This window comes from Tachyglossus aculeatus, chromosome X1, assembly GCF_015852505.1.
Source record: "Tachyglossus aculeatus isolate mTacAcu1 chromosome X1, mTacAcu1.pri, whole genome shotgun sequence".
NCBI classification, from domain to species: Eukaryota; Metazoa; Chordata; class Mammalia; order Monotremata; family Tachyglossidae; genus Tachyglossus; species Tachyglossus aculeatus.
In genome coordinates this window covers 115,005,821-115,017,485 of record NC_052101.1, presented here as the reverse complement: position 1 = coordinate 115,017,485, position 11,665 = coordinate 115,005,821, and the positions used below count along the sequence as shown (strand labels likewise).

Genomic DNA, 11,665 nt, shown 5'->3' with positions numbered 1-11,665 from the left:
TGGACCCAGTCCATGCCCCACGTGGGGCTCACGGCCTTAATCCCCATTTTACAGATGAGGAAACTGAGGCCCAGAGAAGTGAAGTGACTTGTCCAAGGTCACACAGCAGACAAGCGGCAGAGCTGGGATTAGAACCTAGGTCCGTCTGACTCCCGGGCCTGTGCTCTGTCCGCTAGGCCACGGTGCTTCTACTTCTCACATATGACACAGAGAAAGCCTACTTCTGGTTTATTGCCACTCATCTTCTAATGTTCCAGTCATCCAGGGGCTTTGGCTGACAATCCGGACTTTAGCTGCCACCTTTTCCAGTCATCAGGTAAGAAGGACAGTGGTTCCTTGTCTTCTAATCCCCCGGGGTTGATTACACGGTGGCTCTGGATGACAATGCCAATTTTAACCGCCACCTTTTTCAGTCATCAGGTAAGATGGAGAGTGGCCACTTGTCTTTTTAATTCCCCAGGCTGACTTTGCAGTGCCTTCAGATGACAATGTGGACTTTAGCTGCCACCTTTTTCAGTCATCAGGTAAGATGGACGGTGGCCACTTGTCTTCTATTCCCCTACACGATGACTTTGGATGACAATGCGGACTTTAGCCATAACCTTTTTCACTCATCAGGTAAGATGGACGGTGGCAACTTGTCTTTTAATCCCTCAGGTAGACTACACAGCGGCTTTGGATGGCATTGTGGATTTTAGCCACCATCTTTTTCAGTCATCAGGTAATTTGGACAGCGACCACTTGTCTTCACAGTGACCACTTGTCTTCCAATCCTCAAATCTGAAAACATGATGAATTTGGATGATGATGTGGATTTTAGCCACCACCTTTTTCAGTCAAAAGGTTAGATGGACAGTGGCCGCTCATCTTCTGATCTCCCAGGTTGACTACATGGGGATGCTTTGGATGACCTTGTGGACGTTAGCTGTTGCCTTTTTCAGTCATCAGATAAGATGGGCATTGACCACTTGTCTTCACAGTGACCGCTTGTGTTCCAGTCCTCAAGTCTGAACACAAGATAGATTTGGATGACAATGCAGACTTTAGCCACCACATTTTTCAGTCATCAGCTAGAATGGACAGTGGTCACTCATCTCTTAATCCTCCAGGTTGATTACGTGGTGGTTTTAGATGACAACGTAGACTTCAGTTGCCGACTTTTTCAGTCATCAGGTAAGATGGAGAGTGGCCACTTTTCTTCTATTCCCCTAGGTTGGCTACACGGGGACTTTGGATGACAATGAGGACTTTAGCCACTACCTTTTTCTGCCATCAGGTAAAATAGACGGTGGCCACTGGTCTCTTAATCCCCCAGGTTGAGTACACAGCGGCTGTGGATGACAATGTGGACTTTAGCCTTCACGTTTTTCAGTCATCAGGTAAGATGGACGGTGGCCACTTATCTTCTTCAAATCACCCGGGTTGACCACATGGCAGCTTTGGATGGCATTATGGATTTTAGCCACCACCTTTTTCAGTCATCAGGTAATATGGACAGTGACCACTTGTCTTCACAGTGACCACTTGTCTTCCAATCCTCAAGTCTGAACGTTTGACGAATTTGGATGATGTTGTGGATTTTAGCCCCACCTTTTTCAGTCATCAGGTTAGATGGACAGTGGCCGCTCATCTTCTTAATCCCCCAGGTTGACTACGTGGGGGTTTTGGATGACATTGTGGACTTTAGCTGCCACCTTTGTCAGTCATCAGGTAAGGTGGACAGTGACCACTTGTCTTCCAATCCGCAAGTCTGAACCCATGATGGATTTGGATGACAATGCGGACTTTAGCCACCACATTTTTTGGTCATCAGGTAAGATTGACGGTGGCCATTCATCTCTTAATCCCCCAGGTTGACTACACAGTGGCTTTGGATGACAATGCTGACTTTAGCCACCATGTTTTTCAGTCATCAGGTAAGATGGACAGTGGCCACTTGTCTCTTAATCCCCTAGGTTGACTACATGGTGGCTTTGGATGACAATGCAGACTTTAGTCACCACCTTTTTCAGTCATCAGGTAAAATGGACAGTGGCCACTCGTCTTCTAATCCCCAGGTTGACTTCACGGTGGCCTTGGTTGACAATGAGGACTTTACCCGCCAGCTTTTTCAGTCATCACATAAGATGGACAGTGACCATTTTTCTTCTAATCAACCCATGTAGTCAACCTGGGGATTTTGGATGATAATGCAGCTTTTTCAGTCATCACATAAGATGGACAGTGACCATTTGTCTTCTAATCTCCCAGGTTGACTACACAGGGATTTTGGATGATAACACAGACTTTAGCCACCACTTTTTTCAGCCATAGGGTAAGATGGGACAGTGGCCACTCATCTTCTAATTCCCCAGGCTGCATGGCTGAGGGCTTTGGATAACAATAGGGACCTAAACTGCCACCTTTTTCAGTGACCAGGGAAGATGGATACTGGTCACTTGCCTTCTAATTCCCCAGCCTGGCCACCCGGGGACACTGGATAACAATGGGGACCTTGGCCACCACCTTTTTCAGTGACCAGGGAATGTGGACGGTGGCCGCCACCTCGTACTTAAACTCCATGATCTCACCGCCCGGCGGTTCGGTGCTAACGGGCAGTAGCGTAGGCAGGCTCAGGGCGTTGATGACCGTGGCAGTACTGAAGGGGATGATGTTGATGTGGGCCTCCTGGCTCAGCAGTTCCTGCTTTTCTTCCAAGGTCTTCCGTTCAGCTCTCAGGGTGAAACCCTCGTAGGTGACATAAGAGTTGAGGGTACAGCTCATACTCCTGAGGTACTTGTTGGTCCAGTTCTCGATCTCGGCGCTGAGGATCACGCACTCTCCTGGGATGAAGATGTTATGGTCCAGGGAAACTCGGAGGTAGATCAAACCCTGACGGAAGCAGTTATAGTACAGGTTCTTGTTCTCTTCTACTAATATGGGATGCTGGAAGAGAAGGGAAGGGCAAAGATAGTGGGGAAACCCTTTCGTTTGCCTCTTGTTTGTCGCCCTGCCCTCACTCCTGTTCCGTTCACCTCCTGCCTTGTACTACCAGAACAGAGGTAGCAAGAAGGAATGAGGAAGTGTGTGTGTGTGTGTGTGTGTGTGTCTGTGTGTGCATGTGCGCATGCACGTACATGTGTGCGCATGCGAATCCTGTCTCCCTCAGACTGCCAACTCCCCCCACCATCCCAAAACACCACATCCCGTCCTCTACAGACGGTATCTCCTTCCTCAAAAAGCCTGTGCAGAGACCCGTCCTGGGCCACCCCAGCAGAGGATTCTGGGTGGGGATGGCCATCATTGGGTTGCTGCGGCTGGGGTGAGGATTCTGGGATTCTCTGGCTCCTCCATCCCAGAGTTGCGGGAAAGGAGCCTCCTGAAAGCCCACAGGAAAGCAAAGGTGCTAAGGTCTGCCTGCCCCCATTTTCCTTTCTTCATTTCTTTCAAACTTGGGTTTACTCAGGGACCCGAGGGCCCCCATTTAAATGTTAATAGAGCTTCTCTGGGGCGGATGACGATGGAGACACATCCGAGGTTAAGGCCCCTTCCTCCCCTCTCAGTTTAGCCCTCTGTTTGCCACTGTCCCCGCCGCTCCTTTCCCGCCCAGACCGGCCTCCCTCCCTTTTGGCGCCAAGCCCCCAGCAGGCCTCTCAGGCCACCAGGCCTCCCGGGCAACCAGACCTCGGGCCCGGTGGCCAATGGGAGATCTCTTAGGGGGCGCTGGGCTGGGCCCGGGAGGCTGATCCTGGCCAGCCATAGGGCAACCTCAGTTGAACCCCTCCCCCCCCCCAACCAAGGGGGCTCTCCCCGCCCCCCAGCTGCCCTTCCACCACCACCACCTCCTCCTCCTCCTCCACCCGCACTGTGCTCCCTCTTTCCGCCTGAGCCAGCAGTGGCCGGAAGCGGCTCTTGAACACGCCCTCAATTCCTGAGCCCGCTCGCGGCCGGCCATCCGGGCCTCTTGGCTGGAGCCGTCCCAGACCTGGGCCTTGGCCACGGAGGGGCAGGCTGGGATTGAGCTGAATGGGGAGGGGCGGATGGGACCCTCTCCCTTGAATTGGGTATCACCCATGGGCCGGGGGCGGCGATGCGATTTGTATGGTGATTTCTGGGAGAAAGAGCCCAGGCTAGGAGGTGCAGGAGGAGGTCCGAGCTCTCAGACCAGTTCAGCTCCGGGGCCTGCTGGGTGAAATTGGGCATGTCCCACAGGAAGCTGTGAGGCCAGAAAAATCAACAGGTTCAAGTGGGCTTTGGATCAGTTCCTGGACTAGCGGTCTGTAGTTGGTCACTGGAGGGAAAGTCAGGGACGGAGAGGGGAATGTCAGGGGTGTTGGGTGGTCGCTGGAGTCGCTGATGGAGGCTGAGTCCTTGAATGGGGCAGAGCCAGGGCGGCCTTGCTCAGGGTCTTATGTTTTCACTAAACTCTCTGGGCCTCGGTTTCTTCCTCTGTAAAATGGAGATAATAACAATAATAATAACAATAATCATAATTTTGGTATTTCTTAAGGGCTCACTCTATGCCAATCAGTGTCCAAGATGCTGGGCTAGATACAGGATAATCAGTCCAGACATGGTCCCAGTCCTCACCTGGGGTTCACAGGCTAAGTAGGAGCAAGAACAGCTATTGAATCCCCATTTTGCAAAGGAACTGACACCCAGAGAAGTTAAGTGACTTGCTCAAGGTCACACAGTAGGCAGGTGACAGAGCCAGGATTAGAACCCAGGTCTCCCGCCTCCCAGGCCTGTGCTCTTGCCACTAGGACAGGCTGCTTCTCTAGACCTGGGGTTCTAGTCTCAGCCTGCTGAAGCTGGCGAACATGGACGAAGACCACGGACGAAGACCACCCATGCACTTGCCAATGTGCTGCACCCTTGCCCACCTGCTTGCTCATGGCACTCCATGCGACAGCGAGAAGATACCTGGCAGGGAAGAGAGAGTGAAGGGGCACTGTGCAAGACACCAGCAGCATAACTGATCCCCCCAGTGCATACTCTCAGGACTGAGGCAGCGGGGGTCTAGTCTTTTGAAGCCGGGCCTGGGAGTCAGGGCACCTGGTTTCATTCATTCATTCATTCAATCGTATTTAGTGAGCGCTTACTGTGTGCAGAGCACTGTACTAAGCGCTTGGGAAGTACAAGTTTGCAACATATAGGGATGGTCCCTATCCAACAGTGGGCTCACAGTCTAGAAGGGGGAGACAGACAACAAAACAAAACATATAAATCAAATAAAATAAATAGAATAAACATTTACAAGTAAAATACATAGAGTAATAAATATGTACAAACATATACACATATATACATATATACAGGTGCTGTGGGGAGGGGAAGGAGGTAAGGTGGGGGGAATGGGGAGGGGGAGTAGGGGGAGAGGAAGGAGGGGGCTCAGTCTGGGAAGGCCTCCTGGAGGAGGTGAGCTCTCAGTAGGGCTTTGAAGGGAGGAAGAGAGCTAGCTTGGCGGATGTGCGGAGGGAGGGCATTCCGGCTCTGCCACTTGCCCCGCTGGGCAAGTCATTTGACTTCTCCATACTTCAGTTACCTCACCTAGAAAATGGGGATTCAATACCTGTTCTCCCTTCCCTGTAGCCAGTGCACCCCATGTAGGGCAGGGACTGTGTCTGGCCTGATGATCTCGTATCTACCCCAGCATTTAATACTGTGCTTGGCAAGGAGTAAGCGCTTAACAAATACCGCTATTATTATCCATCATTCCTGACAGGAGATTCCATCATCATCATCATCAATCTTAAACCCTGATCATAAATTTTACGCAGAACCCTCTAGACTGTAAACTCCCCTCTAGACTGGAAGCTTATTGTGGGCAGGGAATGTGTCTGTTTGTTGTTATATTGTAATCTCCCTTAGTACAATATGTTAGTACAGTGCTTTGCACTCAGTAATCGGTCAATAAATACAATTGAATGAATGAATGAATACAATATAACAGAGTCGATCACTAACTCTGTATTAAACCTCTCATTCTATCCCTAACGCACACCTCAAATCTTCCCCTCGTCCCTTACCCTCAGGCTAGCTGGTTCAGTCCCGGGCACTGGCCCAGTCCCGTGGTTTGCTCTGGACTGCCAGGTGGCCTTAGACATCAAGTCCTGCCTGATGAGATGAGGATCTGTGACTTGGACCCCACTGAAGTCCTTCCGTACTGGCCTCTTGGCTTACTCTTCTATAATAATAATAAAAGTGGTATTTCTTAAGTGTTTACTATGTACCAGGCACCATTCTAAGTGCTGGGGAAGATACAAGATAATCAGGTTGGACAAGGTCCCTGTCCCACACAGAGCTCACACTCTGAATTCCCATTTTACAGATGAGGGAACTGAGGCACAGAAGAGTTACACAACTTGCCCAAGGTTCCATAGCAGACAAGTGGCAGAGCAGAGATTAGAACCCAGGTCCTTTTGACTCCCAGTCCCATGCGCTACCCACTAGACCATGCTGCTCATCTCCCAGGGAAGCTGTGGTCCAACACGCTTCCACCCTAGCTCTAGTTGACTCCTGCCCCTTCCCCACCTCAAACACTTCACTTATGATCTCCAGGAGAATGTCCTGAGCTGGGTGTTTGCCACGTGCTGCCCCCCCGCCCCCACCCCGGCCCCCCCAATACCTTGTTAACACTGTCATGGTAGTACCCTGATGTTCCTTGGACAGGCAGATATTCCCTCTGTTTGGCTAAGATGTGTTCCCGGCCAGAACAAGATGTTTGAATGAAATAGAAGACGTGGCCGATCTTGCTCTTGAAGGTGGAGGGGATCTTGGAAGGGAGTTGAAAGGAGAAGTCAAAGGTGTGACTGCCAGCGCCTAACCAGTTGTCTGTAAGGAACAAACAAGCTGGCTCTGTCAATAGGTCCCCAGAGGGTTTTGGAGCTCTTTTCTCTTTCTCATCACATCGCCACCATCATCATCTTCATCCCTACTATCCTCACGAGTCATCATCACCATCATCATCTTCGGAACCAATATTATTCATTCATTTAATCGTATTTATTGAGCGCTTACTGTGTGCAGAGCACTGTACTAAGCGCTTGGGAAGTACAAGTTGGCAACATATAGAGACAGTCCCTACCCAACAATGGGCTCACAGTTTAGGGGGGGAGACAGACAACAAAACAAAACATGTGGACAGGTGTCAAGTCATAAGAATAAATAGAAGTAAAGCTAGATGCACATCACTGACAAAATAAATAGAATAGTAAATATGTACAAGTAAAATAAATAGAGTAATAAATATGTACAAACATATATACTGGTGCTGGGGGGGAGGGGAAGGAGGTAGGGCGGGGGGGATGGGGAGGGGGAGAGGAAAGAAGGGGCTTAGTCTGGGAAGGCCTCCTGGAGGAGGTGAGCTCTCAGTAGGGCTTTGAAGGGAGGAAGAGAGCTAGCTTGGTGGATGTGTGGAAGGAGGGCATTCCAGGCCAGGGGCAGGACGTGGGCCGGGGGTCGACGGCAGGACAGGCAAGAACGAGACACAGTGAGGAGGTTAGCGGCAGAGGAGCGGAGGGTGCAGGCTGGGCCATAGAAGGAAAGAAGGGAGGTGAGGTAGGAGGGGGCGAGGTGATGGACAGCCTTGAAGCCAAGAGTGAGGAGTTTTGCCTGATGCGTAGGTTGACTGGTAGCCACTGGAGATTTTTGAGGAGGGGAATAACATGCCCAGAGCGTTTCTGCACGGAGATGATCCAGCAGCAGCGTGAAGTATAGACTGAAGTGGGGAGAGACAGGAGGATGGAGATCAGAGAGGAGGCTGATGCAGTAATCCAGTCGGGATAGGATGAGAGATTGAACCAGCAGGGTAGCGGTTTGGATGGAGAGGAAAGGGCAGATCTTGGCGATGTTGCGGAGGTGAGACCGGCAGGTTTTGGTGACGGATTGGATGTGAGGGGTGAACAAGAGAGCAGAGTCGAGGGTGATACCAAGTTGTGGGCTTGTGAAACGGGAAGGATGGTAGTGCCGTCTACAGTGATGGGAAAGTCAGGGAGAGGGCAGGGTTTGGGAGGGAAGATAAGGAGTTCATTCTTGGACATATTGAGTTTTAGATGGTGGGCAGACATCCAGATGGAGATGTCCTGAAGGCAGGAGGAGACACGAGTCTGAAGGGAGGGGGAGAGAGCAGGGGCAGAGATGTAGATTTGGGTGTCATCAGCGTAGAGATGATAGTTGAAGTCGTGGGAGCGAATGAGTTCGCCAAGGCAGTGAGTGTAGATATAGAACAGAAGGGGACCAAGAACTGACCCTTGAGGAACCCCTACAGTAAGGGGATGGGAGGGGGAGGAGGAGCCCACAAAGGAGACTGAGAATGAACAGCCGGAGAGATAAGAGGAGAACCAGGAGAGGACGGAGTCTGTGAAGCCAAGGTTGGATAGCGTGTTGAGGAGAAGGGGGTGGTCCACAGTGTCGAAGGCAGCTGAGAGGTCGAGGAGGATTAGGATAGAGTAGGAGCCGTTGGATTTGGCAAGCAGGAGGTGACTGGTGACCTTTGGGAGGGCAGTTTCGGTGGAGTGTAGGGGACGGAAGCCAGATTGGAGGGGGTCGAGGAAAGAGTCGGCTAAGGTTGGGGATGAGGATTTCAGTGCGTAGGAGATGCAGAAGGAAGGGAGAATAAATAGGGTGGGGAGATGAGAGGTTAGTCGAGGAAGGCTTCCTGGAGGAGATGTGATTCGTGGTCTGTCAGATATGAAGAAGAAGGGAGTTCCAGGCAGGAAGAAGGGCATGAGCAAGGGGTCGACAGTAAGAGAGATGAGTTTGAGGTCGAGGTACAGTGCTTAGGTTGCTGTTAGAGGAATGAAGCGTGCGGGCTGGGATGTAGCGGGAGAAGAGCGAGGATGGGTAGGAGGGGGAGAGCTGATTTGAGTACCTTAAAGTCCATGGTCAGGAGGAGATGGATGGGCCATGGGGGAAGATTTTGAGGAGTCGGGGGATGTGTGCAGAATGATGTTTTAGAAAAAGGTCAAGAGTAGCGTGGCCTAGGAGACAGAACAAGGGCATGGGAGTCTTCCCAGCTCTGCCACTTGTCTGCTGCGTGACCTTGGGCAAGTCACTTGGGCAATGAGGATTAAGATGTGGGGCATGGACTGTGTCCAGCCTGATTAGCTTGTATCTACAGTGCCTGGCACATAGTAAATCCTTAACAAGTACCAATCAATTAAAATAAAAAAGATCCCAGCAGCAGAGTGAAGTATGGACAGGAGAGAAGGAGAAGCCAGAGGGAGAGGGAAAGTGATCGATGTATGTTTATTGTCAGCTCCACTTGACTATATGTGTCTCCGGAGGCCTGGGTTCACATCTTTTTCTCCTTCATGTCTGCCGAACATTCAGCAGGCATGAGGTTGAGACTGGGAATATCAAGGCTGGTAAAGAAACCTTAATCCCTCACGGGTGAGGGGTCAGAATTCTGGGGGGCCCGAGGATCCTCCTGACTGGGGCGTTGGCCACATTTCCCTTACCTTCAATCTCGAAGGTCTTGCTCTTGTGCACGTGGTCAGTCTTGTTGCTGCACAGTACGTCTTTGCTGTAATCCATATTTGCATTCCCTTCTACCTTCCATTCCAGGTAACTCCTCCCTACCAGTTCCACCTTCACCAATGGGTTGACCAGGCTGGAGCGCAGGGTGAGTGCTACCTGCCCTTCGATGGCAGAGTTGGGCAGATAGATCTCCCTTTTGAGAAATAGTAGCCGAAGAGATTTTACAACCGACATTTTGGGAGATCTATGATGGTACCTGCTTCTTCTTCACCAGCTGCGTCATCAAAGGCAAGGATATCCATTAGCCTGGCATATTACTGCTTTGGGGGCTTTGTGATGTCATTGCCGGGGCAGGTTGTGCTTTTTGGGGTGGGGAGGTAAAGGAGGGGCCTCATGGGTTCATAGAAGATGCCATTACTGGGTTGTTTTGAGTCTTGTGGCCACCACGGGGATCTGAAAGTGTAGACAAATTTTGAAATTATTCCCCCAGTCTGCTTTTGGAGGGGGGGGAATTGGTCTCCTGGCCATGTGGAGAGTTGGAATTGCTTACGGACCCAGGCCTAAATTTGGGAAGATGTTATGTGGGATGGGAAGAAGTATGTTCCCACAGGGATTTGGAATGGTCTTATGGAAAGAACCTGGGCCTAGGAGTCAGGAGACCTGGGTTCTAATTCTGGCTCCACCATTTGTCTCCTGTGTGACCTTGGGCAAGTCCCGTAAATTCTCGGTGCCCCAGTTGCTTCATCTGTAAAACGGGGATTAAATACCTATCTCCCTGTCTCTTATTCATTCAATTCATTCAATCATATTTATTGAGCACCTACTGGGTGCAGAGCACTGTACAAAGCACTTGGGAAAGTACAATAAGACAATAAACGGACACATTCCCTGCTCACAACAAGCAGATTGTGAGCCCCTTGTGGGACAGGTCTGTTTCTATTGTATCTACCCTGGCTCATAGTAAGCGCTTAACAAATGCCACAATTATCATGGTATTTAGAGAAGCAGAGTGGCCTAGTTGTTACAGCATGACCCTGGGAGTCGGAAAGACTTGGATTCTAATTCTGGCTCCACCATTTGTATGCTGTGTGACCTTGGGTGAGTCACTTCACTCCTCTGGGCCTCAGTTACCTCATCTGTAAAATGGGGAATAAAGATTGTGAGCCCCACATGGGATATGGACTGAGTCCAAGCCGATTTGCTTATATCTACCCCAGTGCTCAGTACAGTGCCTGGCACTTAGTAAGCATTTAACAAATACCCTACAAAATTAGCATTATTAAATTGGGCAGTCAGACATGCCAGCAGATTCAATAATACTACTAATAACGATTGCGGTATTTTTTAAGCCCGTACTGTGTGCCAACCACTGTACCAGCCGCTGGAGTAGATACAAGATAAGAATGTTGGACGCAGTCCCTGTCCCACATGAGGCTGGCTCACAGTCTGAGAGGGAGAACAGGTATTTCATCCCCATTTTATTGATGAGGAAACTGAGGCCCAGTAAGTGAAGTCACTTGCTCAAGGTCACAGAGCAGGCCAGTGGTAGAGCTGGGATTGGAACGCAGGTCATTCAATCTATAATATTTATTGTACACTTACTGTGTGCAGAGCACTGAACTAAGTGCTTGGGGAGAGTACAGTATAACAGAGTTGGTAGACACCTTCCCTGCCCCCATGAGCTTACAGTCTAGAGGAGGCAACAGACATTAATATAAATAAATAAATTACAGATAGGTACATATGTGCTGTGGGGCAGAGGGCAGGGTGAATAAAGGGAGCAAATCCAAGTCCAAGCGTGACTCAGAAGGGAATGGGAGAAGAGGAAATGAGGGCTTAGTCGTAGAAGGCCTCTTGGAAGAGATGTGCTCGTGGCTCAGTGGAAAGAGCCCGGGCTTTGGAGTCAGAGGTCATGGGTTCAAATCCTAACTCCACCAATTGTCAGCTGGGTGACTTTGGGTAAGTCACTTAACTTCTCTGGGCCTCAGTTACCTCATCTATAAAATGGGGATTAAGACTGTGAGCCCCCCGTGGGACAACCTGATCACCTTGTAACCTGCCCAGCGCTTAGAACAGTGCTTTGCATGTAGTAAGCCCTTAATAAATGCCATTATTATTATTAATAAGGCTTCGAAGGTGGGGAAAGCGATCGTCCGTTGGATATGAAGGGGGAGGGCATTGGGGAAAGTGATCGTCTGTTGGATAC

General features: G+C 50.3%; 1 protein-coding gene across 1 annotated transcript; it reads right to left on the bottom strand.

Moving 5' to 3' along the window:
• Nucleotides 1-221: 221 nt before the first annotated feature.
• On the bottom strand, nucleotides 222-9,709 carry ARRDC5 (arrestin domain containing 5). The gene is made up of 3 exons (XM_038739978.1): nucleotides 9,441-9,709; nucleotides 6,608-6,813; nucleotides 222-2,925 (listed from the first exon to the last, which is right to left on the bottom strand). Exons 1-3 carry the CDS (start codon nucleotides 9,691-9,693, stop codon nucleotides 2,446-2,448), a joined length of 939 nt encoding a protein of 312 aa, XP_038595906.1. The 5' UTR covers nucleotides 9,694-9,709; the 3' UTR covers nucleotides 222-2,445.
• Nucleotides 9,710-11,665: the final 1,956 nt, after the last annotated feature.

Bases quoted from the DNA above. Each gene is read 5' to 3' on its own strand.
- ARRDC5 (XM_038739978.1), bottom strand. From the start codon at position 9,693: ATGTCGGTTGTAAAATCTCTTCGGCTACTATTTCTCAAAAGGGAGATC. The intron at 6,814-9,440 runs GTAAGGGAAATG...TGTTCCTTACAG, and splicing joins CAAGACCTTCGAGATTGAAG to ACAACTGGTTAGGCGCTGGC. The intron at 2,926-6,607 runs GTATTGGGGGGG...CTTCTCTTCCAG, and splicing joins ACCATGACAGTGTTAACAAG to CATCCCATATTAGTAGAAGA.